The sequence below is a fragment of the Panthera pardus genome, unplaced genomic scaffold, assembly GCF_024362965.1.
Source record: "Panthera pardus isolate Hobbes unplaced genomic scaffold, ASM2436296v1 HiC_scaffold_3, whole genome shotgun sequence".
Lineage (NCBI taxonomy): Eukaryota > Metazoa > Chordata > Mammalia > Carnivora > Felidae > Panthera > Panthera pardus.
The window spans coordinates 35520993-35548218 of record NW_026526876.1 but is presented as its reverse complement, the minus strand read 5'-3'; the positions used below and the strand labels follow the sequence as shown (position 1 = coordinate 35548218).

The 27226-nt window shown below is 38.2% G+C and overlaps 1 protein-coding gene across 3 annotated transcripts in view; it reads left to right on the top strand.

Annotated features, from left to right (window-relative positions):
• The window catches only part of CDK12 (cyclin dependent kinase 12), a 47537-nt gene extending 25665 nt beyond the window's left edge, over positions 1–21872 (top strand). For 2 of the 3 annotated variants that reach the window (XM_019416009.2, XM_019416008.2), the window contains exons 7-14: positions 2524–2580; positions 2907–3008; positions 8502–8579; positions 9614–9730; positions 10206–10337; positions 11990–12201; positions 13628–14080; positions 17886–21872. In XM_019416009.2, the coding sequence (XP_019271554.1) occupies positions 2524–2580; positions 2907–3008; positions 8502–8579; positions 9614–9730; positions 10206–10337; positions 11990–12201; positions 13628–14080; positions 17886–18598 (1864 nt within the window). In that variant the 3' untranslated portion in view covers positions 18599–21872. The remainder of the gene's footprint in view (positions 1–2523; positions 2581–2906; positions 3009–8501; positions 8580–9613; positions 9731–10205; positions 10338–11989; positions 12202–13627; positions 14081–17885) is intronic. The other variant, XM_019416010.2, reaches the window with a different exon arrangement.
• The last annotated feature ends 5354 nt before the right edge of the window (positions 21873–27226 follow it).

Below are 27226 nucleotides of genomic sequence, written 5' to 3'. Positions count from 1 at the left end.
CAAGGTCACAGGTGATAGTGGTCACAAGTATAAGTGTTGATTATCCTTGAACAAGAGAGATTGACACATTTTTTTCTGTAACTGAAAGGAAAGAAAAAGGAGAGCTATAGATGCAATTAAGGTTATACAGGTAAAAGGATGTTAAGTAGCTCCTACCTGATGATTTTTGTTTTCAGTGAAGAAGGTCATTTACTGAGAGGGGAGGGGATAGATTAGGAAATATGCTAGGTTCTCAGTGATGTTTAGATTTAGCCTAACTTGCATAACTATTTGCTGTCATTTTATAGTCCTATGTGCTTCCTATAGTCCATTTTAAAGAGTGTGCTTCACTTCACAGTGAAGCACTTCACTGTGCTTCAGTCTTGGATCATCTCAGGTTCTCAAGAGTGAGGATGCTGAGAAATTTGAGGAACTCTTTTTGTCTCAATATAGGGCTCAAGTCAGCTAGTCCTTTCCTTTTTGCTTTTTATTCATTTCAACTTAAAAATGTAATGATGTTTGGGGCAAGTGGATACGGTGCCAATAATCTTTACCAGGAATGATAAGGGTTACTGTAATGTAAAATTTTGTTGCTAGTAGTTACTTGGTTTTAATTTTGAGGAGCACCTCCTACCATAGCCTCTTTTTTCTGTCTCATTTGAATGCCTGATCTCAGCTGTCAGGTACCTGAGATATCTCCAGTACCTTAAAAAAAAGAGTGGGCTGGCTTACATTCCCCAAGAAGGAACACAAGTGGTAAATGTGAATAAACAGGCTATATAAGAATTTAGGTAAATATGATTAATCCAAAATAGTTAAGAATTTTAAGTTTTCTGACATTTTGTGTTATAGTTTATTAAAATATTACTTAACATCACTATCAAAGAATATTTAGCAGAGTGAAACATGGGTGTGAGCCTTTTATGGGATGGTTCTCAAAAGTGTGGTTCTCAGACCCATAGATGCATTGGCATCATCTATGGGCTTGTTAGAAATGTGAGTTCATGAGCTATGACCTGCTGAATCGGCATCTCTGGGAATGAGGCCCAGGAAACTTTTTTTTTTTAATATTTATTTATTTTTGAGAGGGAGAGTGAGCAAGCACGAGTGGGGGAAGGGCAGAGAGAGAAGAGGGCAGCATCCAAAGGTGGCTCTGCACTGACAGCAGCAAGTCTGAGGTGGGGCCCAAACTCACAAACTATGAGATCATGACCTGAGCCAAAGTTGGATGCTCACCTGACTGAGCCAGGCATCCCAGGAAAGTTTTAATAAGCTTTCCATGTGATTCTTATTTCATATGAAAGTTTGAGAACCCCTATAAGATCATAGTTACTTATCTTTATGATACAGGAAATGATGGCAATATGTTGGTAAAAGAGACCTCATTCGTCATAAAAATTGTGTGCTCAGATCAAAGCCATGTTCCTGGTTTGAAAAAATCTGTTAGGGGCACCTGGGGGGACTCAGTTGGTTGAGTGGCCAACTTTTACTTTCTGCTCAGGTCATGATCTCATGGTTTGTGGGATTGAGCCCTGCATCAAGGAGGGGCAGAGAGAGAGGGGGAGAGAGAGAATCCCAAGCAGGGTTCGTGCCATCAGCGTAGAGCCTGACCTGGCATTCAGTCTCACAAAACAATCTCACGAACCGTGAGATCATGACCTGAGCTGAAATCAAGAGTTGAACGCTCAACCGACTGAGCCACCCAGGTGCCCCTGTAATGTGTTTTGTATAGCTAGTGTCTTCAAGCCAGAATTGATCAAGGTTTATCATTAAGTTAGAACAGCTCATTCCTTCTTTCCCCAACAAGTATTTAATCTAGCAGGGTTTTTTTGTTTGTTTATTTTGAGAGAGAGCACAAGTGGGGGGTGCAGAGAGAGAGCGAGAGAGAGAATATGAAACAGGCTGCACACTGTCAGCACAGAACCTGAGGTGGGGCTCGAATTCATGAACTGTGTGTGAGATCATGACTGAGCCAAAGTTGGATGCTTAATGGACTGAACCACCCACATGCCCCTAACCTAGCAGGTTTTAGCAACTGTTGTTTGCCAAGAAATAAAAGGAATATTTAGTTAAGGAGTCAAATCCAAAAATACAGTAGTAGTCTAAAAAGAAAACCTTAGGGGAGCCTGGGTGGCTCAGTTGGTTGAGAGCATCGGACTTCGGGTCAGGTCATGATCTCGCGGTCTGTGGGTTCGAGCCCTGCGTCGGGCTCTGTGCTGACAGCTCAGAGCCTGGAGCCTGCTTCGGATTCTGTGTCTCCCTCTCTCTCTGCCCCTCCCCCGCTCATGCTCTGTTTCTCTCTCTCTCTCTCTTTCTCTGTCAAAAATAAACATTAAAAAATTTTTTTTTTTAAAGAAAACCTTAAGTCTTTGTAAACTGGAGTAGTCAAAAGAGGTTTAATCTGCATGTGTGACCATTAAGAGTAGAACTAAGATAGCAGATGTTAAAATTCCTTTAACTCCTAAACTTGTGCTTGACTGTTTAGATTTAATTAGGAAGCCACTACTGTTACTTATAAAAATAAATTGTTTTTTTGTTTTACAGTGGACAAATCAAACTCGCAGATTTTGGACTTGCTCGACTCTATAACTCTGAAGAGAGGTGAGGCATTCATCATTGCAAGTTGCAGTAACTTTCAGAATTCCCTAAGTTTCTAAATATGTTACCACCTAGATTTTAGATAGTAGATTCTGTCTAAATTCTTGAATCAGCCTCAGACTGAAATAAATCAACCCAAATTAGAATGGAAGTTATTTTTTCATCTCTTACTCCTGTCCAGTTTACTTTTGAACTATTAGATTGTTAGGGAGCTGTTTTGACAATCCCATTTTCAATTGGCAGCTATTCCTCTTTGCATTTAATTTTACAAGTATTTTTTCATCAGAAGCCGTTGTAAATTTATGTCATGGTTACTTTTTACATTTCAGTCGCCCTTATACAAACAAAGTCATCACCCTGTGGTACCGACCTCCAGAACTTCTGCTGGGAGAGGAGCGTTACACACCAGCTATTGATGTTTGGAGCTGTGGGTAAGCCTCTCTGCTTTTTCTTTTGTTTTTAATATATGTATTATTGAACTGGTATCTGTTTTCTCTCTACATTGGCTTTTGTAGCTTTTCTTTAAGTTTGAAAGGATGGGTATAAACTTTTAGCTAGACAGGGAAATCTGTTGAATGTTTCCTAATCTTCTTTAAATTTTTATTTAGATATTCATTTATTTTTGGAGACAACATGTTTTTGTTTTTGTTTTTTTAAATTTTTATTTATTTATTTTTGATAGAGAGGGGGAGGGAGAAAGGGAGCAAGCAGGGGAGGGGCAGAGAGACAGAGACACACAGAATCTGAAGCACGCTCCAGGCTCTGAGCTGTCAGCACAGAGCCCATCACGGGGCTTGAACCCACAAACTGAGATCATGACCTGAGCCAAAGTCGGATGCTTAACCAGCTGAGCTACCCAGGTGCCCTGAGACACGTTTTTTAAAACATTTCCTCAAAACGTCTTTTTTTTTTTTTTTTTTTTTTAACATCATTTGAATTCAGATCCAAATACATTCAAATAAAGTCCATAGATTGCAGTTGATTATCTCAAGTCTTTTAATTGTAGCTTCTCCTTCCATTTCTCTTGAGGTCCCCGCCACCCTCCCCCCACCCCCAGTAATTTCCTTAGTAGAAACTGTGTCATTTTTGTCTGTTCCCACAGTCTGAATTTTGTTGATTGCATCTTTACTGTGTTTTTTGTTGTTTTAGCATGGTTTTCTATCCCTTTTATTTCCTGTAAATTGTAGGTGAATTTATGTTTGATTTCCAATTATCCACTGACCCTGAAATTACTTCACAGGTGGTTTTGAGTACCTCTGGAAGTTTATAGTTAACGATACATCAAAGTTGGGGGTAGGTGGCAATAGGAGCCTCTGCCCAGAGTATAGTCAAGAACTAGGTATGTTATCTGTAGACAAGTTAAAAGCAATAAAACAATAGTTTGCTTTTATTATCATATTATACAGGCAATTCTAAACAATGCTTGATAAAATATTCATCCCTAACAGGGCAGATTTACACATACACACACGTGCACGCGCACACACACACACACACACGCCCCACTTTACATAATATACAATAATCTCTTTTTGAAATGTCAGCTATTAATGATCCACCTTCATTTATTCATTTGTGGTTGTTTGTGATGGTGATATTCTAATTATATTATTCCTTCCTGGAATAAAGATAACATTTACTTTACTAACCCTAGGTACGAGTCACATAGAAAAAGTTAGAGATAAAGCTTTAATTCTCTCGTTTTACTCACCAGTTTTCAGTGTGATGAGGTAGTTTCCTAGTATCCTTCAAAGATGACCAAAGAGAGGGTCTGGGGTGGGTTTTTTTTGTTTGTTTGTTTCTGTTTTTTAGTTTCATTATGAACTCCTGGATTTAAACATGTTTTATATGTTTTAATCCATTACGGTTATCATCTTATTCCTATTCACATTTTTCAGTCTTTGACCAGTGGGAGGGAGTTTAGTGGGTCCTTTCCACACAACTATAGTGTTTGATAGCCTTCCTTGTTTGCTGGTTCATCCTATTCATTTCCTGCCCTAGACCTGAAATCAGCCATTCCTTTTAGTGGAAAATAATACTTAGAGACGCTGTGTATTATGAACATAGACATTTTAAATGGGCCATGTTAGTTGTTTCTGATACTGTATGATTTATGCATATACACTCTGTCCTTGACCTCCATACCTTAGGATTCTGACATGTACTTGCCAGTGGAGCTTATCACTTTTTCCCATTCATTCCCTCCTCTATTAATGTTAGTCTTTAAAACTACAGGGGTTTTATTTCAAAATTCAAACGGGTCAAAGAAAAGGAGAGCATAATTTCATTGGTAGCCTCCCCAATTGAAATGAAGCTTTAGTTAAATTTTACTGATTGAAGCTGGGTATGTTTGTGTTCTGGACTATTTGCTTTAACAGTATTAGCATTTAAATTGTCACAACTAGGCTCTAAAGTTAACGCCCCATTAAGATACACAGGGAACGTTCATAGCTCTGTTGGTACTATTATTTCAGTGTGTGCAACCTGCCACCTCAGTGTAGTAGCAAAGTATTGATTACATAATAATATCTTCCCCACCAAAGAACTAGAACTGAAATAAAACACCAAAACACAACTTGGAAATTAAAATTATAGAAGATTAGGCTTTAAATAAAGCCCGGGAACTTCATTGAATTGAGATTTTGCTAGACTCTTGATGTGAGCTTGCTACTTTGGTGATTCGTGGAATTCTCTCTGAAGGAGAAACTAGAAAGACTGGTACAACGAATTATGTCTAGATTCTGAAAACCCACCTGGGTTGGTTGGTTTGTTTTTCTTTCTGCTTATTTTATCAGTTGTGACAACACTGTATTTGGAATTTGATTTAGCAGTTTATGTTGGAAATAGAATTAAACTTGACTTTTACTTTTCTATTTCTGGATAAGATTTGAGTGAATATGGAAGTGAGAATTTGTCATTTGAGGTTAACAAATGCTAATAGAAAGGTGCTAATAACTTTAAAAACTAGCTTTGTTTTGCTTCTCAAATTTAGTCAAGCTAAAGAATTTCAAAGTAAAACTATAAATACTGCTTTTGTATTAGCAAATCTAATTTCAAATCATAGGCCAGAGAAGAGATTCTTTGTCCATTTGTTTTCTTACTTTTCAAAAAATAAAATATTTTAGGCATACAAAAAAGTACAGAGTAGTCATGTAATTTTTTACATTTGTTTTAAATTTATCTTGATATGGGGGGATGGGTTAAATAGGTGATTGAAATTAAGGAGTGCACTTGTGATAAGCACTGGGTGATGTATGGAACTGTTGAATTACTATATTGTACACCAGAAACTAGTATAATAACACTGTATGTTAACTAACTGGAATTAAAATTAAAACTGACTAACTAAATTAAATAAATAGATTTATTTTGATATAATTTCAAATATACAAAAGAGTTACTAGAAAGGACAAAGAACGTTAGTATAGCTTTTATCCATATTCACTAAAATTTGTTAATCTTTCAATTGAGGTATGCAATAAGCTGCATATGTTTAAAATGTACAATTGAAGTTTTGACATATTGTATACGCTAGTGAAACCATCACCACAACCAAGACAAAAGTTTCCATGTGTTCCTTTGTAATCTCTCTCTTCTGTCCCACACTATCCTAGGCAACAACTGTTCTGCTTTCTATCACTATAGATTGATTTCCATTTCTGGAATTTTATACAAATGGAATCATACAGTATATGTTCTTTTTTCCCTTTTGCATCTTTTACTCAGCATAATTATTTTGAGATTTATTCATGTTAGATTCACTAAAATTTAGCATCTTGCCACATTTGCTTTTTATATTCATATGTTTATGTATGTGTATTTATATCATACAACATAAAGTATACAAATAGAATAAAATTGTGTATATGCACACATCTTTTTTCCAGAACTATTGAAAGTAGTTGTACATGTCATCCTCCTTACCATTTAATATTTAATGTAGATTTCTTTTTCTTTTAATGCGTATTCATTTTTGAGAGAGAGAGAGCATGTGCGGAGAGGGACAGAGAGGTAGACATAGAGTCTGAAGCAGGCTCCAGGCTTTGAGCTGTCAGCATAGAGCCCAATGTGGGGCTTGAACTCACGAACTGTGAGATCATGACCTGAGTTGAAGTCGGATGCTTAACCGACTGAGCCACCCAGGCGCCTCTTTAATGTACATTTCTTAAGAACAAAGATATTCTTATATAAAATCACAGTAGCATTATCAAATTCAGGAAATTTAACAATGATACACTATATTTTAAAGTAGTTTAGCTTACATTCCATGTTCTTACTTTTTCAGTACCCTAATAACATCCTGGAAACAATACCTCACCTGATAAAGGATTTGATCCAGTATCATGTATTACATTTAGTTCTCATTCTTTACTCTGAAATAGTTCCTTAACCTTTGTCTTTCATGTATATACATAAATTTTTTTTAATGTTTTATTTATTTTTTGAGAGAGAGAGAGAGACAGAATGTGAGTGGGGGAGGAGCAGAGAGAGAGAGAGAGAGAGAGAGAGAGAGACACACACACACACACACACACACACACACACACACACACACGTGGAATCCTAAGCAGGCTCTAGGCTCCAAGCTGTCAGCACAGAGCCTGATGTGGGGCTCGAACCCACAAACTGTGAGATCATGACCTGAGTCAAAGTTGGATGTTTAACCAACTTGAGATTCGATATATTTTTTTAATGTTTGTTTATTTATTTAATGTTTATTTATTTTTGAGAGAGGGAGAGAACATGAGTGGGGGAGGGGCAGAGAGAGAAGGAGACAGAGGATCCAAAGTGGGCTCTGTGCTGAGGGCAGAAAGCCCAGTCCAGGGCTCAAATTCACGAATGAGAGATCATGACCTGAGCCAGAGTCAGATGCTTAACTGACTGAGACTCCCAGATGCTCCGACACTTACATTTTGAAGGACAGACCAGCTACTATATAGGTTCATATTATGAAGTTTTGGCTGGAATATTGCATAAGTGTTCTTTTCAAGGTATCACATTTATATTTAAATGAACCCTGTTTCCTTCTTATTGATGATGTTAATTTTGTTCACTCAGTTAAGGTGTTGTCTTTTTTTTCCCACTAAATAGTTACTAGATTTCCTTTTGTAATTAAGTAATTTGTGGAGACATACCTGGGGACTTTGTAAATATGTATTATTTTGGAAGGCATTTGCAAAATGGAAAAAGCATTTAAGCATAATGTATTTGAAAGTCCTATTGAAACTGATTCTGGGTGATGACAATAAATGCTTCTTTACAAATACAGTGCCAAGAGGGCTATAGTATATTGCACATTCTACAGAGCAAATGAATGGAAAAAGCTGATCTCTTTATAGGAACTGCTGAGCATCCTTGTAAAATTGAAGTGTGGGTTTTTTAGTGTTTATTTCCTTAATTTACAATGGAATTGGTAGAAAAGGACTCTGACTCATTTTCTTTGCTTGTAGACCGTCCTTTATAGATGGTAAAAGTTTGATCGCCTGGCAAATTTAAATTCTTAATACTGTCTATTCTCACCGCAAGAAAAATTTTTTTTAATTTATTTTATTTTATTTTATTTTTTAACATTTATTCATCTTTGAGGGACAGAGAGAGACAGAGCATGAGCAGGGAAGGGGCAGAGAGAGGGATACAGAATCTGAAGCAGGCTCCAGGCTCTGAGCTGTCAGCACAGAGCCCGACACGGGGCTCGAACTCACGAACCACGAGATCATGACCTGAGCTGAAGTCGGCTGCTCAACCGACTGAGCCACCCAGGCGCCCCAAGAAATATTTTCTTTTACAAAATTCAGACACTGCCATTTGGAGCTTATTTACAACATGTAATATCAAATTCTGCCAGATATACTATAAAAATTTTTTGAGACACAATTTAGGCTCCGGGGATTTCTCTCCTGACCTTTCAATTTTACTCTTTCTAGATGCATCCTTGGGGAACTGTTCACAAAGAAGCCTATTTTTCAAGCCAATCTGGAACTGGCTCAGCTAGAACTGATCAGGTACAGCTGTGCATGTGTTCTGAGTGCCCAGGTGTGATAGGTCATTTCATCCTCTAATTTCTAATACTTTTCAGTCATTCTACTAAAAGTTGACTTTATGATTATATCCAAGTATTCTCAAGTCAGTATATATCCAAGTATATTCTCAGTCAGGTTTACCACATATTTTATCATGGGCTATATATGTAAAGAAATTATATTCCTCCTTTTTAGGTCTTACTAAGGGTCTTAGTTTTTAGGTTCCCCCTTTTTAGACTTTTTAGGTCTTTGCATATTTTTTATTAGTTCTTCATATAAAAGCATGCCATTTTCAAGGTAGCTGTTTCATTCTTAGGTTAGATTAAGATGAGCTGTATTCAGCAAACATTTATTAAGCCTGTTCCATAACAAATTCCTTTTTTTGTTAAACTTTAAGGTTTAGAGATAAGTAAGATAGGTCCCTGCTTTCAGAGAGCTCAAAGTTTAGTAAGTGATACAGCATGTAAACAGGTAATTATAAAATAGAACCTAAACTAGAGGATTTGGGGAAGGACTGGGGTTGTTTTAATCAATATAAGTAAAGAGAAGAATACAACAGGCTAATGTAGACTTCTTTAAAGGTGGTGTATAACTCATTATTGTGCATTAAATTCAATATTCTATCAAAATTTTTAGGCTCTCTTCTGCTAATTTTCCCTATAGGAACATTATATGAGCAGCTCAGCACTTTGAAATTAATACTAACTGAACAGAACATAATTGATAATGAAAACCTTTATGGAGGTTTAAAAACATGTTTTACAAAATCAAGTATATGCATCGTTTTGGACTATTTTGCCAGTATTTTCTCTTATTATCTTGTAACCAGCTCTTTCTGTCCTATTCCTTCTGTCCTTAAAGCAGTGAGGTCAGGTTTTACCTTTCTGCATGCTCTCTAACTTAATAAGCTAAGATTCCCCAGACCTCGGGAGGTAATAATTTCTGCTTCTGTAATCTCCAGAACTCACAATGCTGACTCATTTACTTCTTGTTTTGGCTTTTTGCTTTGTTTTCAGTCGACTCTGTGGTAGCCCTTGTCCAGCTGTGTGGCCTGATGTTATCAAGCTGCCCTACTTCAATACCATGAAACCGAAGAAGCAATATAGAAGGCGTCTGCGAGAAGAATTCTCTTTGTGAGTTTGGCAAAAATGTACATCTGGTTTCTGTGTTTGGCTGGAGTTTAGACTTGACTTTCCTAGCTTAGGGAGTTAGTGTTGTCCCAACTTATGGCAGCACACCATAGGAAAACATTTTTTTTTGAACAGTATATGAATTTTATCATAGTTTTGTTGTAATTTTCTTTTATGAAGGCTTTAGATGAAAAAATAAATCATTTTATTGGGAGTAATATATAAATTTTCTCAGAGTCCTTTTGATATTCCCATAATAAAAAGAGAATGGAACTGCTGGCTTCATGTTTTTTACTTGTATTATATATAGCATTGCATAAATCCTCTGTGGGAGCAGATCTGCTTGCTTGTTTAGCTAGCTTTTAGTTCCTTTTCCACAGTTTTACATGGAGGTGGAAATTCAGAGACCTTTGACCTAAGGTTATAGGTTTAAGAACTATGGGGTCATTGTGAACTTGTTCTTTCTTCCTTTCCACAGCATTCCTTCGGCAGCACTTGATTTACTGGACCACATGCTGACACTAGATCCTAGCAAACGTTGCACAGCTGAACAGACTCTACAGAGTGACTTCCTTAAAGATGTTGAGCTCAGCAAAATGGATCCTCCAGAGTAAGTGCTGGTGGCCAAGTAGTGATCCTAAACCCCCCACTAAACCTTAGGAGATGTGTAGCTCAAAATAATAGGTTTTTAGAAGGAACTGCAAATGGCTGAGTCCCAAATGGAGAGGTGCCCTTGAGTATTATGATTGATAAGAGGTTTTATTGCTTAATGTTTTTAAACAAGGAATAAATTTAGATACGATATTTGTTCTAATTTGACTCAAACTATTTATTGCCCTGTACAGCCTCTTTAAAGTATTCCTTCTAGTTTTTGCTCTTACCTGTTCCATTTGCTTGAATCCCCCATGTCTGTGGTGACCATGTATATCCCACACTTGGCAAGGGCAGTTCTAATTTTAAATAGCTTGTTACTATTGGGTCATATGTCCTGAATTATTTGATGTTGAAAATATCTTTGAACGTTGTCTCTCTTTCATCAGAATCTTATGCATTTTCTGTATTCTATAGGATCTTCTGAAGTTTTACTCTCATGTTTCACATTTGGCCAATAATGTGACATTGTATCACTGACAGCATTATAGTTTTTATGTCAGAGTTTTTGGGTATTTTTTTCTTACATAGAGAAACTATGTATCTTAAATACACAGTATTTAAAGACGAGTGGGTAGTAACCACAAATCTGATTGTTCCAAAGAAATGTCCAAACTCATTTACTGCACTAGAATTTTGATACGTTGAATTTTGGCTTGAAATACATAAGCTTTTTACTAAAATTTGGGACCTCTTATTATAGAGAGATTTTGGCTCTGGTAGTCTTTATTATAATAAGATTTTACTTTCCGGGACTGTTTGCATTATTGAGTATGAGGAAATGTGAAAATATATTAAATATATTAAAATATACTAATAAACTCCACAAATGAAAATACTGAGTCATGGAAATTCCATGGGTAGAAAGAAGAAAGAACCTATTTTTTGGTCCTCAAAGACCAAATAACCCATAAATTGATTTCACACAAAGGTGATTTAATTATACACTGCTTAAGTGGTTCACCACCTTGCCTGGACTTTTGTAGATATTAATAGGCTAGTCATCTCTGTCCTATCTATTCCAAACTGAAACTTGACCAATAAAGTTCTTCTTTATTCTTGTTATGCACAGCAAGAACAGTTATAAGACTTAACTCTTTGATTGGAATGTAGGTGTTTATATAGTAGGTGTGACTCTGATATTAGCAAGAGTCTCATTTCTCACTGTAGAAATCTGTTGGTCTTTTATTTCCTCAGACTACCATATGCCATGATTCCTTTTACATTGCTACTATCTGTTTACTAATATTTCTGGTTATTTTTATGTTATTCTTTCCATTTCCCTCAGCTCTTTGCCTTCCTATTTAAAAAAATTTTTTTAATGTTTTTATTTATTTTTGAGACAGAGAGAGACAGAGCATGAGCAGGGGAAGGGCAGAGAGAGAGGGAGACACAGAATCCAAAGCAGGCTCCAGGCTCTGAGCTATCAGCACAGAGCCTGACGCGAGGCTGAAACTCACGGACTGTGAGATCATGACCTGAGCTGAAGTCGGACGCTTAACCAACTGAGTCACCCAGGCGCCCCTGCCTTCCTATTTTAATCTCTTCTTCCTCCATTCATTCACTGTCATTAGTCCCACACACATTTCCCCTTTGCTTTGTCTTTTGCAGCCTCCCCCACTGGCAGGATTGCCATGAATTGTGGAGTAAGAAACGGCGACGACAGAGACAAAGTGGTGTTGTGATAGAAGAGCCACCTCCATCCAAAGCCTCACGGAAAGAAACTACCTCAGGGACAAGTGCTGAGCCCGTGAAGAACAGTAGTCCAGCACCGCCTCAGCCTGCTCCTGGCAAGGTGGAACCTGGGACTGGGGATGCAGTAGGTCAGTTCTGGGATGGAGGTTTTGTATTTTTATTAAAGACACTTGGTCAGGTTTTGATGATCAAGTGCAAGGGTGTGTCTGTCTGTCTGAGTTTTTAGCCACTGAAGCAATAAAGAAATGTCCCATCATTATGGGGAGGAGATAAACCCAAGTTTGTATATGGGGTTTAGAAAGTCTACAATGGATTATTTTTCCTTCCAGAAAGAGGGAATACTATATCTCAATTAGAAGTCAGTTAGGTAAAGTTAGGTCAGTAAGTTAGGTAAAGCAAATTTAAGGTTCATTTACCCATGGTTTTCTAACATTTAATTTGGAGCCCTGTTTATGTTTCATTTGAAAAGACCTTCTTAGAATCTGATCATTTAATCTTTATTTATTTTCGAGAAAGAGAGAGAGAGACAGAATGTGAGGTGGGGGAGGAACAGAGAGAGGGAGACACAGAATCCGAAGCAGGGTCCAGGCTCTGAGCTATCAGCACGGAGCCCGACATGGGGCTCCAACTCACAAACCGCAAGGTCGTGACCTGAGCCAAAGTCGGACACTTAACTGACTCAGCCACCTAGGTGCCCCAGAATCTGATCATTTAAACCACAATTGTCGTTAAATGTAGTTAGTTCCATAGATGGAACTGATCTATGGAACATATTTGATCTAAATATATCCAAAACTGTGTAATAGTGAACAATTATAATAATAAAGTAGTTTTGTGGTACCGTCAATTTTTCTGAACTACAGGTATTCTTTCTGAGACTCACTTGCCCTTCCCTGTTCACCTACAACAGTGGTTTTCAACACTGGCTGCACTTTAGAGTCATGTAGGAAGCTTTAAAAATAAACACTCCTGGGGCGCCTGGGTGGCTCAGTTGGTTAAGCGGCCGACTTCAGCTCAGGTCATGATCTCTCAGTCCGTGAGTTTGAGCCCCACGTTGGGCTCTGTGCTGACAGCTCAGAGCCTGGAGCCTGTTTCGGATTCTGTGTCTCCCTCTCTCTGACCCTCCCCTGTTCATGCTCTGTCTCTCCCTGTCTCAAAAATAAATAAAACGTTAAAAAAAATTTAAAAAAAAAGATAAAAATAAACACTCCTGAACAATTAATTGCCAGATATCTGGGAATGGGAACTGAAGCACCTGAACTTTAGTCTCTCCTAGTAATTCTAATGTACAGAAAGGGTTGTAAGTCACTGACATTGAAGAATACAGATAAAATGAAATCACTTTTACTCACTGGGATGTTTTAGTTTGTTCCTGTATTTTTAAGTGAAAATCTAAAGAAAAACTGTCATGACAATGTGAGGCATGAAAAATGAGACATTCAAAATGAAGCTTCATATACTGAATATTGTAATTTGCTCTTGCCAGTTGAAGAAGGCAAAGGTCCTTACCCTGCCTCATCCTCTTATTTTGGCTTCACTGTCTCTCCTCCACAGGCCTCGGTGACATCACACAGCAGTTGAATCAAAGTGAATTGGCAGTGTTACTGAATCTGCTGCAGAGCCAAACCGACCTAAGCATCCCTCAAATGGCACAGCTGCTTAACATCCACTCCAACCCAGAGATGCAGCAGCAGCTGGAGGCCCTGAACCAGTCCATCAGTGCCCTAACGGAAGCCACTTCCCAGCAGCAGGACTCAGAGCCCATGGCCCCAGAGGAGTCTTTGAAGGAGGCACCTCCTGCCCTAGTGGTCCAGCCTTCAGCAGAACAGACAACCTCTGAGGCTTCAAGCACACCAGCTGACATGCAGAATATGTTGGCAGTTCTTTTGAGTCAGCTGATGAAAACCCAGGAGCCAGCAGGCAGCCTGGAGGAAAACAACAGTGACAAGAACAGTGGGCCACAGGGGCCCCGAAGAACTCCCACAATGCCACAGGAGGAGGCAGCAGGTAAACAGACCGGTCATGAATCTCATTGAGCTCAGGTGCTGTTGATCCTCTTAAAAATCTCTTTAACATTTTCTTTTTCACATCAATGGCCTCAGTTTCAGTTTTCTGTAACCTAGTCTACAGGAGAACATAGCACCCAATGATGTATTTCTTGCCCAGCTTCTATTTAAGTCTCAAAGCTTCTCAAAGCACCTTCCATATACTGATGGTTTTTCCATTTTCTAGGAGGTAGGTAAGTAAAGCCTCTGTGTTCTAACTCAAAGAAACCACAATCATAGCTAGTGATACATCTTGAACCACTGTGTGAATAGTGGCCAACTAGTACTAGCACTTGAAAATCTGCGTTCCAAATAAACCATCATCAGATTGCACATAGTCGATTTTACTCTAGTGTAGTGGATACTGGATACCAGTCTTGCCTGAAAGATAATAGTCAAGAAAACTCTAATAAAATGCCATTGTTAATCTCCTGAAGAATAATTTGGAAATCTTGGTAGATAAGTGTAACACCACACATTTCCATTCCAAAAAATAATAGCATATAAAAATGCTTTTTAAAAATCTGTGCTCCTGAAAGACAATTGAATGGACCGCAAATTAGGAAGTGAGTATTACATAAAGAAAAATCTGAACAAAGGAAATAAATATGTTATACCTTGACTTGACATGACCACAGCATGCAATTTTATTAGAGGAAAGAAAAGTTTAAATTTTCTAATTCTGATTTACAGTCTGGTTTGCAAAATGTTTACTTATCTGAAAGTGTTTTCAACTCCTTGGATATTTTCGCTGTCCATGAAGACCCCATGAATTGGGGAATAAGAAGAGGCACAAGGGCTGATGAGGTACACTAACCTTCAACTTTAGGTCGTCCTACATTCACATTTCATACAGGATGGTGCAGAAAGTATATGCCTTATTTTCACTGGTATACAAATACATAAGCTATTTTTCACATGTAAGTCTTTTTAAAACTGGAAGGTAACATAAATAAAATTAACCCCTTTACTTTACAAATAGGGAAACTGCAATCCAGGGAGTTTAAATAAGCCTGCCTATGGTCTCAGCTGAAACCATATTATTGGAAGAGGCAGAATAGAACCTGTGTACTTTTCTTAATATGTTTCTTTTTAATGTGTTTTTTAATTCACTTTGTTACTCTGTCATAACTGATTCCAGTTGCTTTTAAGAGACCCTAGGACATGGAATAACAGAGAAAGCTAATCTAGAGTTAAAGCAGGACTCTTTGTCTCATCTCCCACACCCTCTTCTTCTTCCCCACCCCAGCAGAATTCAGCTATAATCAAAATACGTTAAAGAAGTCATTCAAATTAAATAGTATAGTGATTGAAAGAAATTCACCCAATAATTGAGCCAACAAGGGTGAGATTGAACTAAAATTAAGACCTGGCCTGTGGCCAGAAATTGTTGGATTTGCTTTTTAGGGAAGAGTAAAAATACCACTCCTAATTATTAGTCACCCCTGGATTATCCAGTTCTGTGTCTCCTCTTGTTGCTCCCCGGCTGCCTCACACTTGGCCATTTTATTATTCATTAGCACTTCCACCAGAGGGCAGACTGAATAAGCCAGAGAAGGTGAAAATCTATCACTTTAGCTACTCTTTACTTGTATGGGGAAAGGGTTATGGTTGAAATCTAATGAGTCAATTGAAAATTTTAAGTTATATTTGTACATTTCTTTAATACCTCCCTCCAGTAATACAGACTGTTAAGAATTGGCAATATTGTTTGCACTAGATCTTACAATAGTGTGATTTTTAAAATGTGATCTTTTAACTCCTTTAAGAAGTTTTATTTACTTCAATAGTCATTTACAGTCTGTCTCCTTTTCTACTTTGAGATAGTTCTCATCCTCTCATACATGTGAATTTGAGCTCAAGAAGTAGTTCTATTGAAATACAGCTTAAGACTAAAAGGCAAAGTTTAAATATGAAAACTAGTATAGCTGAAAGAGTAAGTTTAGCTTTGATCACTTTTACAGTTAGGCATTTTTAAAGTTGTTTGCCATCAATATTTAAAAAAAAATAACCATAGTGTTTTATTTTATGTATAGTCCAAAAATACATTTAAATATAACTGGTACTGAGATATTCTTATGTAGTGAGAAACATACTATTGACAGCAATAAACTCTGAAATCTATAGGAGTTTGTAGTCCAGTTAGCTCTTTTTCAGCATGTCATCTTTCCAGTTGTGAGTTTTCTATAGCTGATTTTTTGTCTTTAAATTAATTTTTACCTACCACCTAGTTAACCAGTCAATCTGTCAACAAGCAACTTGGGTGGGTACTGTATACAGGGTGTCCAACTCATCTCAGTTCCGTCCTGGTTTTAAAATTGAAAGTCGGCAACCTGAAAACCCGCTCAGTCCCAGGCAAATTGGGACTGTTGGCCACCCACTTGTATGTTACATATAGCACCTGACCTCATCCTTCCACAACACAATGTTATAATATTATGTTTTCAGACTGCTTTCATCTGCATGCTGAGTAAATACATACTTTACTGATTGTCTTTGCAAAATATAATTGTGGTAAATATGCTACCAAACTACTTTATAACTAAAAACTATTTTGGCTTGTCTGAGTAATGACTTTCATATCACTAGCTCAGATAATAAAGAATTAACTATATGGATATTTAAAAATATGGTTCCATAGGGAACAGAAACATCAGTCATTTGGAAGATATCCCAAAACATGAAACCTTTTCTTCAGCAGAGTAACTCCCAACTCTTAAAAAGCACTGTTCTGATTGTACTTGGTTTTGTATGTTCTCAAACTCACGCCGTTTTACATCCCTACTCTCCTGCCTTGGCAGTAGTTACCATACAGTGATTGCCATGCTTAGGCAAATTTAGCCAGCAGGTGGGGGTGTGTGGGGAGTGGTTCAAGAAAGACAAAAAATCCTTGGAAAGACATAGTGTAGTATAAGTTCAGTACATTTCTAAATACTTAGTTTTGTCACCGTCTCCAAGATAAACATGTTTATCAGCAGCCCATTCTGCATGACATTGCTGTAGTGATTTTTTTCATAGCATGGAAAAAATGCAGGAGGTTGGAAAACAAAATAGAAAATTATGATAGATTACTTTAGTCTTTATAATTATTGTAACAGGAAACTGAATGACAGAATGGTGGTTAATCCCTTTCTTCAGAATGTGATTATGGGGAGAGGGGACTGAAGTTTGGAGAAGCAAGTGTATATTTATACATGACGGTAATGAAAGGTTTTTATTTCATCTCTCTTGTATATTCTTTAAATTCTATTTCAGGTGTTAACCTTATATCATCAAATGTTCTGTAAAATGCATTAGCTAAGTCCATGCAAGGTCTCCTGTTGTACAGCAAGATTTTGTGCTAGAAATGTGACCACAGCATGTGTATTGTTTCCTCTCATCTTCCTTCTTTCTACTTTATTTTCATTAATGTTTTGATCCAACAGCAAAAAGGGGCGGGGAGGCTGCCAACAGCCTACATATTAGAACAGTTCCTTAAGGAAGGAAATGGAGGAAATCTCAGACAAAAATCAGGACAATCATTTGAAACATATGATCTTTTTTACACCAGCTGTTAGATTCAGAATGCAACTGTTTTATTTTAACCACTTGATTTTATTTATAAATTGCAATTTCCTGATCCCAAGATTTTATTCTTTATATATATTTGGTTACTTGTATTGCTATTTGTTTATGTTGGGCAGCGTGTGTGTATGTGTGTGTGTGTTTGTGTTTATAATCACATGTGATTTTTAAGATGGTGTTTAAAAGAAGTAACCCTTCCACAGCATGTCCTCCTCACATTCTTCCACCAGAGAAGAGGCCCCCTGAGCCCCCCGGACCTCCACCGCCGCCACCTCCACCCCCTCTGGTTGAAGGCGATCTTTCCAGCGCCCCCCAGGAGTTGAACCCAGCCGTGACAGCCGCCTTGCTGCAACTTTTATCCCAGCCTGAAGCAGAGCCTCCTGGCCACCTGCCACATGAGCACCAGGCCTTGAGACCAATGGAGTACTCCACCCGACCCCATCCCAACAGGACTTACGGAAACACTGATGGGCCTGAAACAGGGTTCAGTGCCACTGACACTGATGAACGCAACTCTGGTCCAGCTTTGACAGAATCCTTGACCCAGACCCTGGTGAAGAACAGGACCTTCTCAGGCTCTGTGAGCCACCTTGGGGAGTCCAGCAGTTACCAGGGCACAGGGTCAGTGCAGTTCCCAGGGGACCAGGACCTCCGTTTTGCCAGGGTCCCCTTAGCATTACACTCAGTGGTCGGGCAACCATTCCTGAAGGCTGAGGGAAGCAGCAACTCTGTGGTACATGCAGAGACCAAATTGCAGAACTATGGGGAGCTGGGGCCAGGAACCACTGGGGCCAGCAGTTCAGGAACAGGCCTAAACTGGGGGGGCCCAGCTCAGTCTTCTGCTTATGGAAAACTCTATCGGGGACCTACAAGAGTCCCACCAAGAGGGGGAAGAGGGAGAGGAGTTCCTTACTAACCCAGAGACTTCAGTGTCCTGAAAGATTCCTTCCCTATTCATCCTTCCATCCAGTCCTCTGAAACATTAATGAAATCATTTGCCAGAGCGAGGTAATCATCTGCATTTGGCTACCGCAAAGCTGTCTGTTGTATTCCTTGCTCACTTGCTACTAGCAGGCGACTTATAAAATGATATTGGCACCAGTTCCCCCTGGATGGGCTACAGCCAGAACAGTTCAACTCTACCTAGTAGATAATAAGTAGAGAATGTGGAGAGGGTCATTAAATTGAAAAGTAAATGTTTTATTAGTTCATTTGCCTGCACTTCTTGAGCAGAAGAAAAGGAGAACAGTTTCAATTTTGAGATGGCTCAGGAAAGGCTCTCTTTAGGTTTTTTTTAAATTTGGGGATTTTTTTTATGATTCCTTTTGAACTTTTTTTATTTTTTGTTTTTTGCTTTTTTTTTTTTCCGTTTTGTTTTCATTTAAAGATAATAGTGTTCACAAAATTTGAGCTACTCTTAGGCTTTTGCTATAAGGGAAACAGAGTGACTGGCTGATTTAAATAAATGTTTCCTTCCTCTCCACCATCTCACATTTTTGCTTTCAAGTGAAGTTTTTTTCCCCATTGAGCATCTTGAACATACCTTTTTTCCAAATAAATTACTCATCCATGAAGTTTGTTCTGCTTTGACAAAAAGACATGCCCCTCTCCCTGCACAGGACGCAGGTTGTAGAAAGAGGCATTCTTGGGCATGTAGGTAGATTTACCCCATCTCTTCCCTTTTTTACCACATCTTTAAAGAGTTTCTCATTCTCTCTCTCTCTGTCTCTCTCTCTGTCTCTCTCTGTCTTTTTCTCTTTTTGAGGCATTTGTTTGGAAAAAAATTAATCGTTGAGATGCCCAAGAACCTGGGATAATTCTTTACTTTTTTTTTGAAATAAACGAAAGGAAATTCAAACTCCTATATGTTCTCTGTAACTTTTCAATTCTAAAATGTTTTGTTTTTTTTTTTTTTAAACCACGTTCTGATGGTGAAGTTGATTTATAAATGCAGACAGCCTAGGACTTGCTGCTGAGCTGGGGTTAGAGATGATGCCTCCATACCTAGAGGGCTAGTAAGAGCAGTTACCATACTGTTTACACATATATTTTTGTCAAAAAAACAAAAAAAACAAAACCTTTGAAACAGAGCATTGTAATATTGTCAAAAGAAATACATGGAATATACATGGAAATACATGGAAATGTAACTTAGTTTAGGGTGGATATTTTTCTGAAGATCTATCAATATCTGAAACCTTTTTTAAAAAATAATTTTAAAAGAGCAGACCATGAGAAAGAACAGTATTGACATATACACATCTCAGCATGTATATCCTGCCAATTCTTTTAGGGAGTTTCCTCTGGAGAGATTTGATTTTGGTTTTATTTTTGGTAAAAGGGGTAAATGACTTCATGGCAAGAATTTTGCCTTATTATAAACAGGAAATGGAAAATGGAAAGGCTTTCAGGGTGGGATAACTTGGGAGGCTTCTCATTCTGGCTTCCATTTCTATGTGAATACCAGCATATAAGGTGTTTTAAAAACCTACACATTCATATAAATTCTCTGCACAGACTTAGGCCTTTGTGAAACATAGATTAGGGCCCCTTTACAAAGAAAAGGCAAACATGCTTCAGCATCTTTGAGAATAGTTTTCAGAACTCAAGTGAAGTTTTGTGTTTCAATGCCAAGTTCTTATATTAAAAAATAAAAACTACTTGTAAGAGAAAGGTGCACTAATAAAAAAAAAAAAAACTTTATAAAGAAATGAAAGAAGAACCCTCTTCAGATACTTACATGAAGACTATTTTCCCCTGTTATTGAAATAGGTAGATATCCGGTGTGTGTATTTCTTTATTATTCTCTGGGTTTTGGTCTGGCCTTGCCCTCAGGGGCAAACATTGATTAGAAAAAGAACCTTCTAGCCATTTTGGCATTGATGGCTTTTTATACCAGTGTGTCCAATTAGATTTGCTAGGCTCACTGACATGCTATTGGAAAATACCATTAAAGTTCATCTGAACATTTTGTCTGTTGACTTCTTAGTCCACAGACATGGGCCTTTGTATTTTAGAATATTTGAATTTGAGGCATTGGGCCCCACTCCCATTTTTGATTAAAGAACTTAAGCCTGTGATACTTTCAAAAGTATCTATTCATAGTGAAAATAATTGGTCTCCCATCAAATATGAATAAAATTCTCTCTATATTTTAATTATATTTTGGTTATCAGCAATCATTAATAATGTTTTTCCTCCCCCCTTCCCACCCCTTATTTTTAATTATGCCAAATATTCTAAATAATATACTTAAGTCTCCCTTCCCCCATCCCTACTACTAGGGAAAGGGGTGAGTGTATGTATGGATGTGTGTATGTGTATGTATGATCCCATCTCACCTCCTATCCCCATTTGGGGAGTCTAGCCTTTGCAATGAAAAAAGTTTGGTAATTTTGACTATTTCTAAAGGCAGAGGAAAAAAGAAACTCAAATATCCTGGAATCTGTGGAGAAAGAAAAGGTATTTGTTAATTTTTCAGCTATGTTACCTATAAATGTGATAGAAGTAAAGTTTTGGCAGAATTTCAACTTGACTGTTAGAAATTTACAAACCCAATTATATTCAAAAGTGGTTTTTGTTTTGTTTTAATTGTACCATGGGAGATAATAAGTCTATTAAATACATTATTTTGAACAGATGAGAAATCTGATTCTGTTCATGATTGAGAGCAAAACTGGTTTGACCATGATCATTTTTGTAGTTTTGAAAACAAATTTGTTTGACCCAGTTTCCTTAGTTTTTTTTCAACTGTCCATAGGGATGATAAGGATTGGAAAATGACATCAAATCTATACATTTGAAAGCAGGGCAGTAGCACAAATTTGTAAGTAGGATTTTTTTTTGTTAGCTTATGCCATAGACATCACCCAGCCAGTGTGTGTGTGTGTGTGTGTGTGTGTGTGTGTGTGTGTGTGTGTGTGTGTGTGTAATATGCATATATAGTTACAGTACTAAAATGGTTACCAGCAGGTTTTGAGAGAGAATGCTGCACCAGAAAAGTGTCAGTTGCCACCTCATTCTCCCTGATTTAGGTTCCTGACACTGTATTCCTTCTCTCTCTTGTTTTTGCCCCACATCGGGTGTATCTTGTCTATGTACAGATATTTTGTAATATATTAAATTTTTTTCTTTCAGTTTATAAAAATGGAAAGTGGAGATTGGAAAATTAAATATTTCCTGTTACTATACCACTTTTGCTCCATTGCATTTACTTCTTAACCTGTAGCCTCTGAGCAGATCTAATTGTGTACAAAGAGCTTTTTCCTTTACTTTATCTTAGGAGTGCTTTGTCTCAGAATCTCTGTAGTCTCATAAAATACAAAAAAAAAAAAAAAAAGGTTCTCAGGGTTTGAAGAGGTGCTTCAAAACACTAGACTAGGAATTAGAGAAGAAAATAAGTTGGGGAAAACTGTAAGATGTGATTTTTTTTTTTTTTAAGTAGAAATAGTTACACAAATGATGGTGCCAGGCCATCAAAAGAGTTGTCTTGTGTACCCTGGCTCCTCCTGAAAGGAGAGGTAATGGGTTTGAGCTCAACTTGTCAATGGAAGTTGGTAAGAGGCTGTTTAGACCAAAGAATAATCTCTTAAAACCATAACCACCCCAACCAGTTCCTATGTTACCATGAGTAGGGTAGGCATGGAGATTAGTGTTCCTAGCTCCGTTGAGATTCCTGATGTGTTGCCAGTCCAGGAAACGAGTCAAAGTTGTTTATAAGGGTAAAATTCTATTATCTCCAAAATCTTTCCTATCTCCACCTGAGGACAGAATTGCTTTCCCTTCTCTTTCACGATTTAGGACACTAAGAACTAAATTTTCCCTTGTGTGTGCTGCAGTCCTGCTAGTCATGACATAAGTAGATAAAAGCAGGTAAAGCCCATTAGAAGACAGAAAAGAAGGGGGGGAGGATATTGGGGTGAGCAATCATACAAGGTTAAAGGGTACACCAGAACAAGGAAATTAGGAAGAGGAATTCAAATACTGGTGATGAGGGTGGCCAGCCTGTTTTTGAATCCCCAAAGTTTATGATGTTCCCTTGCCTGTGGGCTGTCCTGTCTTTACCCAGAAGGAGAATGGAGAGCTCAAGATTGTTCCAATTCCTGGAATCCTGTGTTCCTGGTTAGCCTCCAGAGAAAAAGGAATTTGTTTTTGGTCTTTATATATTGCAGATTCATGACTGGGAGTGTGAACTTCAACCTACTAGGGAATATTGTTTCCACTTTATAGCAGTGACTCTTTTTAATTCTAGGCCTAAAGGCTGAGGACCTAACTAACTTGGACTTTTTTTCTATCACGACCAAGGCAATTTCTAGTTAGAAATCATGCTGTTTCAGTATCTAAATTTCTTAAGCACTATCTTTTCCCAGACAGGTATCCTTAACTGTATGGTAAAGTTAATGCCTTAAGGAAGTTAACAGTTAATGTTTTTGGTGCTGAACTGGGATTTCCTTTGTTATTAAAGATTGCCCCATAGTTTGACTGTGTTTCAGTATGGAGTTACTTCTCTGTTCACAACTTAGTCATCCTGAAGGGCTAGGTGGAATGGAAGTGAGTTCCTCAAGTGAGTAAATGCTCAACTGTTCCAAGGGAAGGGTGGCACTGCTAAGTCTTCTGGTTGTCCTGAGAGGCAAGGTGAGCATTTCTGGACACTTGGTTAATTTTACTGTCCGGGTATGGCATTTCTCATCCATAGGGATAATTTTAGTGTTCCTTATAGCCCTAGGAATACTCTCAAGTGAATATTTACTCCAAACTAGGTTTGAGAGACTTTGGGGGAAGTATGACACCTGAAAGGATTGCTGGGGGGGACTCTACCACTCCTCCCCATATGCAGCCGTTTCTCCATCTCTCCTGTCCACCCAACTTCTTTTCGTTTCCTATTTTTCACTCACTACCCAACTTGCATGCCATGCCGTAAGCCTACAAGAGGTATTGATTGCTTAATCCTGCAAGGTATTTAGAGTTACTGCTGCTTCATAGTTTTGAAGGGTGATGAGAGGCAACTCAGAAGACGTGTTTCTATTACAGATCCTCAAATTACTGAGTGAGAGGTGAAGGAGAAAGCAAAATAATCATACTTTCTTATTGCTAAGGAGATTTTAATTTATGTTGTGCGGGATACAAGAGATGTCTGGGAAGGGCAGGGAGCCTCAACATTTCACTTCATCCTCTTCCCTCATATCCTGAGACGTGCTTTTGGTGATGACATTTCTGAGCTCAGTTGCAGATGGTGTCTGTGGGAAGTAAAGCTTGGTGAGAAGAAGGCCCTGCTATCCATGAGAAAGCAGATGAGGACTGCTTTGAGGCCCGGTGATTAATCACTAGAATGCCAAAACACTTTGGTCACTGGGTTGCTCTCATATATACCTCAAAAATTAGTGGTTCAAGGTTGAGAGAAAGGGGCTATTAAGTTAGTCTTTAATACTCTCTAGATGGGTGGTTGTTAGTGAAACTTAATATGTAGCCAATAGCCACAGCATACTTCTCTAGAATAAGAGAGTATAGCCATAAAGTATGTTCACTTAGACATAGGTTTCCTAGGACCTGGAAACAGATTTTTAGATGTTTTCCTCTGGCATGGTTGTTAATAGTTACAAAGGAATGAAGGGCATTTTATCCAAGCTAAACCATCTCTTGAGGGAGGTAAGGAGAAACCTTACAAAGGCTACAAGGTAGCAATCAGAGCTAAGTGAAAAGCAAAGCCTGTGGCTTGGAAGCTGTTTTTTGTTTTTGTTTTTGTTTTTTTTTTTCTTTAAGGAGCCTGTTCTGATGGCTGTCTCAAGGAGAGGATCCTTTTCCCTCCTGTCTCAGATCTACAGTACCAAATGAGGGACACCTTTGATGAAGGTTAGCTTGTAGGTAGACAACCCTCCCCACCAAAGCTAATGCAATTTTGAATGCTTTTGGTCCTGGAGAAAAGCCAAATTCAAAGACTTAGAAAAAGCTTAGGAATATGATCCCTTTTATAAGTTCAGGAACTTCGGAGTTTGGCCTTGTACCAGTGTTTGCATTTTATGTTAGGGGACCAAAGGTCTCATATAAAATGAAGCAATATGAGGAGATGGAACGAAGGTAAAGAAGGAGAACTGGAGCAGGCTGGTAGCTGCAGAAAGAGACTTAGGGTATAATTGCTTTTAAAGAAGAGGTAGGAATATGGGATGGAAGGAAAATTTATGGTTGGGCTAGTGAGAAGGATAAGTGCCTTAAAGGTTCACAGTTCATTTCAGGTAGGCCCATTAAAGCACCACTGTCAGTAAAGAGTTCCCATTGATTACAGTAGTGTTACCTGTATGGTTGGAAGATGGGCCTAGAACTCTTAGGTTGGGAGATGCTTTGAAGACATTTTCACTAGGGAAGCTTGATTATATTAAGCAAATATTTAGGGAAATTTTGCTTCCCTCTGCTATCCACATAGTTCAAGAGAATAATTTGAAAATAAGGAATGATTCAGATGTATCATGTTAAAAAGTTATTTGTATTTTTGGAGTTTTAAAATTCTCCTGAAAGTAGTTTTATATATTTTAGGTCAACCTGGAAAATAGCATTATTCCTCTCTCCTTTGTTTTTAGATCCAAGTGAAGGCAGTGCCTAGAAGAGTAAACAAAACAGAATATGTTAATTAGACTCACAGACTGCTAGAACTACAAAAGGACATTAGTTTGTCTAGTTCAATGCTGTCTTCAGCCAGTGAACAAACAGGCCTAGAAAGGTTGAGAACCTATGGTTTTGGGAGGAAGAAGGGAGGGAATAGGAAGTAATGTTGGAAACCTAACTATGTGTCAGGCACTGTGCTAAGTGCTTTGCTTTTATTATCTTGACCCTTAAGCACCTTGAAGCTAAAGGATGGAAGGAGTAAAAAACAAATCCTTCTTATTATTCTGAGCAATGTGTAGGTGATAAGGGGAGTGGCAGGTCATTTTTTATTGTCTAACCACATATGGCTAAACTATAGGAAGTGAAGAGGGTTTTGAGAGTGAGGTTAATCTAGGGAAGTACTCACTAAATAGTTCAGACTCATGAATAACTTCTCTATTCCTGGAGACCTTCCAAAAATATGATGCACAGAGGTAGGCTAGAGGCAGGACTGGTAGAGAACAAGATTACTGTTGATTCTGAAGTTGATTTGCATTCTAGAAAATCAGCTCATGACCTGAGAGTATAAGTTAATCTTAGAGATAGGGAACAAAATGGGTTTTCTCATCCTAAGGGGTCTTCAAATAAAATAGTGTTTATATACCAAGGATCAAGGAGATAAACAAATGCCTTTGATGACCATGCTTGTTTTCGGGTTTTTGTTTTGTAACACATTTTAAAGTCATGAAACAATTTATAATTTTGGAAAGACTTAGTGCCAAGTTCAATGTTGATAGGACATTGCTATTGAGAATAAGATTCTACTCCTCGTAGTTCTTTGATATGCTATCCTGAGAGTTTTACCATGAGGGTTGCTTCAGTGGGGAGCAGGAATGTCATTAGTTGAGTCATTGTCCGGAGTATAGAACAACTTCTGGGGGAGATTAAGGGAGGGTCTCACTTTTTTAGGAGGTTTCTGGATCTAGTGAGATGAGTCTTACACTTGAGTGGGAAGTAAGGAATCAATGTTCATAAGTCAGCATGTGAATGCAGGCTGCAAAATAAAATACTAACCTAGTACAGAAGTAGCCATAGTCAAGAAGTAATTTAAAAAACTGGAGTTAACCAGAAAAGATTCTTTGAAGGTAGTGAAGACAGGGGAACAGAAGAGAAGGTGTTCAGACGAAGAAAACTTACAGAAGAACGTTTGTGTGTGTTGTGTGCAGAAGTCTGAATGGATCACTCAGTGTGGTAAGGGGAGGGAATATTAGGAAGAGCAGTCTTGTCGGCTGGAATGAGAAATTTGGATTTGATTTGGTAAGCACTAACGGGAAGCAGAAGCATGGTGGGGATGATTATGATGTTGAGGACTTTCACAGCTGTACTGGGTCAAGGAAGCAAGAAAGTTTGCTAGGATATTTTGGTTTTTATCTGAGGGCTTGCACTACAGTGTGACTGGGAGAATGAGAAGAAAGGAAGGGGGTCCATAGAAATTAGCAAGGCTTGATGATAGTTTGGATGTGAAAGGAGAGATGACCCGACATATTTATCCTATTGACTATGATGGGAGCTTGGAAAAAGGTAGCTGCTTTATTTTTAAGAAGTAGGAAGTGTACTTAATTAACCAATTGATGGGATGTGTCTTTGTTCAGTATTTCAGAATCTAAGAGGGGGAGGTGCTCCTAGAAAATAGTGAAGCATGTGCTCTGTGCCCAGATGATCACCTGCCCTTTTCAGGTTGGAGAACTGGGTGAAAGAGAGTTTATTGCTAGGGTGTTCCCACAGGCTTCAAGAATGCTGTCCCTCTCCAGATCTAGGAAAGAAAATACAGCTTTTTGCCAGTTTCTTCCCCTTTAATGCTTTGAAAATGGGATATGACTAGCCTGTGGCAGCGTGTGCCTATGGATGCACAATTCTCCAGCTTGTTTCTTGGAAGGCCTTTTTCTGTCCCTCCCTGGGGGTCATTTGT